This window comes from Asparagus officinalis, chromosome 7, assembly GCF_001876935.1.
Source record: "Asparagus officinalis chromosome 7, Aspof.V1, whole genome shotgun sequence".
In the NCBI taxonomy this organism is placed as follows: domain Eukaryota; kingdom Viridiplantae; phylum Streptophyta; class Magnoliopsida; order Asparagales; family Asparagaceae; genus Asparagus; species Asparagus officinalis.
The window spans coordinates 65,113,913-65,120,761 of record NC_033800.1 but is presented as its reverse complement, the minus strand read 5'-3'; the positions used below and the strand labels follow the sequence as shown (position 1 = coordinate 65,120,761).

The window sequence follows — 6,849 nt, the reverse complement described above, 5'->3', positions numbered from 1 at the left end:
CTTAATGACTTGCCTACATTAAGTCCTATAGAGAAATAAAAATACAAATATCTTGCATATATGAATACAATTCCTTGGCCTTGATATTTGCTCATATCTTTGATGAAGCTTCTTGTGAGTGTCGTGCTCTTGATAGCTTTACTTCATCACTTAGCCTCCACCTCTTTGGATATCTTTGTTGTAGCTGTTGTTCCATCCAATCCTCCAATATAGGTACTAATAAGCTTGATATTCTTATAATCTAAAATATCACTTAACAAGTAATTAGTACTAATAATGATGGTTGTAAATCATCATCAAAACTTAAAGACTAATAGTGTAGGCTAGATAGGATATTGGTCAATGATGACTAGATCCATAAACACACTGCAAGCTAAGCTGAATATTTGATACCCCTTTGCTCTGATCATTCTCCAGGGCTAATTACAATTGATGATGATAACTTTGAAGATAAAAGCCTTTCAAATTTTTTTAATATGTGCGCTAAGCATCCTGATTTCCTGGAAATGGTGAATACAGTTTGGAGCAAGGAAATTAGAGGATACAACATGTACAGGTTTTATACTAAACTCAGAAACCTCAAACATGTTCTTAAGAATTTGAATAAAAAGCAATTTATGGATATCAGTCAACAAGTGCTAAGAGCAAAATCTGAGCTATGTGATGTTCAAGAGGAGTTGAATTCTGACTTATTCAATTCAGAGCTGATAGTAAAAGAGAAGGATCGCATCAAGAAATATACCAATCTGCTTGATTGTGAAAGTTCTTTCTATAGGCAAAAAACTAACATCAAATGGGCATTGCATGCAAATAAGAGTTCTCAGTTATTTCATTCAGTAATGAAATCAAAGAGGCATCAAAACAGAGTCTTATCTATATATACTGAAAATGGCTCTAGAATAGCTGATATGGATGGAATAACATCAGAATTTGTTGAATATTATAAAAAACTGTTTGGTAATAAGAAAACAACTTCTGCTCCTGATCCTAGAGTGATCTCAAATGGCCCAATTCTTTCCTCTACACATTGTGCTGAACTAAGTTCTCCAGCCTCTAGAGATGAGATAAAACAAGCTCTATTTATAATGTCTGATAACAAAGCTCCTGGGTCTGATGAGTTTAATGTTTCTTTCTTCAAATCTGCATGGAATGTCATCAATGAGGATCTTTTTCTAGCTATTGAAGAATTCTTTACCTTAGGTAAGCTCTTGGGCACTTTAACACTACATCCATTTTTTTGGTGCCAAAAATCCTTAATCCAAATACTGCAGCTGATTATAGACCTATATCCTGCTATAATATCATATACAAAATCATCTCCAAAATTATTTCTAGCATTGATACAAAAAGTAATTGGTTATCTCTAGTAATTTTTTGTTAGCACATGAGATCATAAAGCACTATGGTAGGAAGCATAACTCCCCTAGAGCTATTCTAAATGTTGATTAAGGAAAGCTTTTGACACTATTAGCTGGGAATTCATAAGAGCTATGTTAGTTGGGTTAGGTTTTCCTAACACTATGATTGGCTGGATCATGGAGTGTATTTCAACTCCAGAATTCTCATTATCACTCAATGGTAGATTACATGGCTATTTTTGTGGTGCAAGAGGACTAAAGCAAGGGGATCCTCTATCCCCCAATCTTTTTGTAATTGGGATGAAATACTTATCAAGGAAGTTAAACTCTCTAAAAGCTGATAGGAATTTCAAAATCCTCCCAAAATGCTCAAGATTGAAGATAACTCACTTGGTCTTTGCAGATGACTTGTTACTGTTTAGCAGAGCTGACAAGAGCTCAATTGAAAAAATTACTACATGTTTTCAAGAGTTCAGTCAAGCTTCAGGATTAGAAGCTAATCTTAGTAAATGCTCTGTCTATTTAAGTGGTATTGAAGATAGCCTCAAATATCAGATTTGTGATTATCTGGGATTCCAAGAGGGAGTACTTCCAATGAAATACCTTAGATTGCCTTTGAATACAAAAATACTTTCATATATTTGTTAGACCCTAGAGGGGGGGTGATTAGGGTCTTATGCTAATTTAATCCGATTATATGCCAATTAAAATTAATTAAAGAGTTATCCTAGCAAGTGTGAAATACAACAATATATATGAGCTAGGATAAGCAATATGAACAACAAGATATATCCTAATAATGAGATATAAGTAATGTATGTGCAAGGATATATAAACAATACAAGGGTAAATAATCTAAACAAGATAGTGGATGATATAATAACGAGCAATGCACAATGGCGATATAAGATATAAACATAAATATAAATGAACACCAAAGCACACTCAAATACAATCAAATGATCACGGAGTTCGGACCTTCCGTCCTACGTCTCCTCTCCCCACTCCCGGGGAGAAATCCACTATCACGACCGGGTTTTCTACGTTTACCCGAATAACGTTTACACCTCACACTCGGTTTTCTAGCTAACCGAAAACTTTACAATCGACACTCTTGCAATCACACTCTACACCCTCACAAGTGTTGGACCTAGCCGTGTCTCCCTCAAGTGCTCAGTTACAACCTCTCCCTAGGCTCATCATCCGACGCCACTTCTCTTGGAATGATCCCCGACTCTCACCAAACACTCCTCTCGGTGTACAAGTGTATTACAAAGTGAATCTCACAATTAGGCTCAATAAATGTTTGTTCTCTACTATGGATGAGAACACAATGAAAGCTCACACTCAATGTTACAACTCTCACAACCCCAAATATATATTATGAATGCAAATACAATAAGCTCAAGTACGTGTGTGTAAACTGTAGGCTGTCAAAAAATCACAATAGATAGCTGATCCCCATCAAAACACCGATGATGGAAGTTACAATCTGACGACTTCCAGAAGGCTACAATTTGAAGACTTTCACGTAGACTGATGAAGGGTACAATCTGAAGACCTTCGCAACAACTGATGAAAGCTCTAATCAACAGCCTTCACAATCAACATCGAGAGTTACAATCTGACGACTCTCATATATCAAAGAGCTAAAGCAAAGATTACAAAACGATGATCTTTGCAATGTTTTGACAGAAAGAGACTACAAATTGACGGTCTCTTCAAACCAAGACGTGAAAGTCCTCCTCGCGTACCAGCTTCAAGACACACCGTATTCATAGCCACAAACGCAGCTCAGATGCAGCTTCCAACGCTGCCAACGCAGCTTTCAAATCGCTGCAAACGCAGCTCAGAGTGGAAGTCCTCCCCGCGTACCAGCTTCAAGACGCACCGTGTTCATAGCCACGAACACAGCTCAGAGCAGCTTCCATCCGCTGCCAAACGCAGCTCCAAAAGCTGCCAAACGCAGCTTCCATCCGCTGCCAAACGCAGCTCCAAAAGCTACAAATGCAGCTCAGACGCAGCTCCAAAAGCTGCAAACGCAGCTCATGTTCGGCCTCATACGCAGCTCCAAAAGTTGTAAATGCAGCTCAGATTCAGCGGCCAACGCAGCTCCTGTTCGGCCGCAAACGCAGCTCCAAAAGCTGCAAACGCAGGTCAGATTCGGCCGTCAACGCAACTCATGTTCAGCCGCGAACGCAGCTTCCAACAAGACGCTACGTCCGAGCCTCCAGACATTATGTTCAAACGCAGATTTCATTCCAGAATACAGGATTTGCGTTTGACTCGTTCAAACACGAGCTGAACGGTTTCAAAACCATTTCCCACGATCTGAGGGGATCACAACTCCACTCAGGAGTGATTTAAGGGGCGGTTACATCCCATTAGCCCCACTTAGGAGCGAATTAAAGGGACGGTTACACCCCTTAATCCCCTATAAATAACTAAAAATCAATTCAGTTCAGGGGTCGGTCGGTTGGAACTTCTTGGCTCGTCAACAGGATCCTTAGAGCATTTCTGGAGCTTGGGAGATCTGCAACAAGAGCTTCTTCATCCTTGGCTTGAGAACCGATTCTCGGTTCAAATCAACTCTTTTTCAAGAGTTTCCAACTCATTCAGAGTTATCAACTCGTCCAGAGTTTCAAACTTGCCACGCAAGTTCTCCACAACGTCAAATCGTGAGGAGAAGATCATGTTCCAGTGAAACAAGACGTCGGATCGTCAACGAGAAGCAAACTCGACGCGAGCATTCGAGGGAGGCATCTCATCGCTACCGTAAAGAACCCAGAATTAAACAAATGGCAGAATCCAGATCATTCTCCTCTCTTTTATAATCAGGAAATCCAATTGTAACTGAGATTAAAGGAATACAAATCAATTTTTCTTTATTTCTTTTACTACAAATTTTCCCACAAACAAAAACAATGAGTGAAATCAAAATCAAACTAAACTCAATTAAAATCTAGCATATAGAAATTATAAACAAAATAATAAATAGCTAGAAATGAGCTTAGAGATTCTTCTCTGAATAACAAGATGGAGAGATAGAGATTGAAGCCCAAACAAGAAGATGATCTTCTCCACTTGTGAAAACCAAAACAGCTTTAAACCAAACCCTTAAACAAGCTTAAAATAAGCTTAAACTCTTTTTAAAACTCTTTAAAACATTCTCTTGTTTTACTGTAAAAACTGAGGTAAGAGGGTATTTATATGAAACCCCAAAGGTAAGAGAAAGCCAAGAAAAAGAACAAAAAAAACCACTCTGCAACGGCTCTAAAAATAGCCGTTGGAACTACGGCGGTCGATCGAGGAAAATCGCGGTCGACCGCAAACAAGGTCAGAAACGGAGGAGTTTTCCAGAGAGTTCGTCGGTCGACTGCACTGTAGCACAGTCGACCGTGGGTACTGTAGCACTATATATCTAGCTCTATAAAATTAATTAAAAATAGTAAATCAACTTCAAAAATTATGAAAGTTTTAGAAAAGGTTCTAGACATGTATAAGAACATGTTAGAGAAAGAATTTCTGAAAAAGGATTTCCCAGTTGAGAGAAATAAATATTTGAACACAGAAATACAGTTTTTGAAAATCTGCTGACATACACGATTTTGTAAAATCAATTGGGCATAGTAAATCAACTCCAAAAATAGTAAAATTTTGAGAAACGTTTCTAAACATGTAGATAAACATGTCAAAGAAATAATTTATTGAATATTACTTCCCATTTATGAAAACTCATCTGTTTTGTAAAACATACACGAACATGTGCACGAACAAAAACATGATTTTGTAAATTCCATTAAACATAACAAATCAATTCCAAACTTGATGAAACTTTGCAAAATATTTATAAACATAAAAACAAACATGTTACAAAAATAAATTTTCATTTTTCATTTATCAATTGTGAAAACTCATTATTTTGTAAAAACATGCATGAATATGAATTTGTTAAGAACATGTTTTTGACAAAAAGAGTTTAAACGCATATTAAAACTTTATAAAATGTCTTCATAAACATTATAACACATGAATATAAAGTAAACATGGTCAATAAAATAATATCACAAAGTTTTCTCAAAATAGCTCATTTTGTGAGAAAATCCAATATTGTGTGTGTATATGATATTGAGCTTAGAGTATTAAACATACATAATATAAACATATACTAAATATACTCAAGCTTGATGAAGGTCTTCAATGAGCATGACTTGGTAAAATTTGTGGAAGAAGCTTGTAATTGGATCTTTAACTTGAATTGACGTTGCTTCACTCCACAATTTCGCCAACCTCCATTTGATATGATCGTTAAGGCTCGATTCCATCCATCCTCTAACTACATTGTTTGTCTATAATAAATAAGTCCATCCTCTAACTACATTGTTTGTCTATAATAAATAAGAAAACACAAATACTAGACAAACAACATTAGTTGTAAATTGTTTGTTAAATATCATCAAAACAAGAAGGCCAACAATATTAACTGCTCTTCCCTTATTGGTAAAATTCAAGATCAATTCCAATTTTGGCAAAAGAAAAGGAAATTGTCATATGTTGGAAGACTAGAGATGATGAAATCAACCATCCTGTGTATTCAGACTTTTTGGATGAGCAACTACATCCTGCTAGTGAGAGTTTTGGAGAAAATAGATAGCCTATGTTCTGGATTCCTTGGAATCAAAATATTCACTTGATTTCCTAGGAAGCCATCTTCCAGGGGAAGAAACAGGGTGGGCTAGGAATTTTTGCAGGCAAGGAATGGAATTATGCTGCAGCTGCAAAGCTTCTATGGACGATGCACCTCAAGAAAGATCTGATATGAATCAAATGGATATATGGAAACTACTTACAAAATCAAAATATCTGGTTTGTTCAACCAAGAGTGAATGATTCATGGATTTGGAAAAAACTTCTTAAAGTGAGGGATATATTGGTTAACAAGTTTAGAAGTGTTGAAGGTGTGAAGAATGCTATAAATGGGTGTTGTTCTAATGGCAAAGTTCTTCTTTCTGCTATGTACAGGTTCTTAATTCAACCAGCTCCGTTGGTAGGTTGGCATGATATAGTTTGGGATGGGTTTTTATATCCAAAGCACTCTTTCACTCTATGGTTAACTTGTCATTCAAGGCTCCTCACTATGGATAGACTATGTCGAATGGGTATGTTAAGCACAAATCAGAGCAAATTGTCAATGACATCAAATGGAAACAAAAAATCATATATTCTTTGAGTGTCAGTTTTCGGCTGAAGTATTGTATAAGATAATGGAATGGTTGAGATTTAAATGGAAATCTTGTAATTTGAACCAGCTCCTAAACTGCTATTCTTGCAACCTAAGAGGTAGAGGTCCCATGAAGAAATTAAAGAGGATGTTTTTGTCGATGGCGGTTTATACAATCTGGTAGGAGAGAAATCTTTAGATATTTCAAGGAAAGAATAGGGAGGCTTACCTGATTGTTCATGTCATCAAGTTTTCAGTATATACAAAGGT

At 36.6% G+C, this 6,849-nt stretch overlaps 1 protein-coding gene across 1 annotated transcript; it reads left to right on the top strand.

The window, feature by feature from the left end:
- Positions 507-1,449, top strand: LOC109847264. The gene is made up of 2 exons (XM_020416502.1): positions 507-1,200; positions 1,382-1,449. The coding sequence occupies exons 1-2, from the start codon at positions 507-509 to the stop codon at positions 1,447-1,449; spliced, it is 762 nt and encodes a 253-aa protein (XP_020272091.1).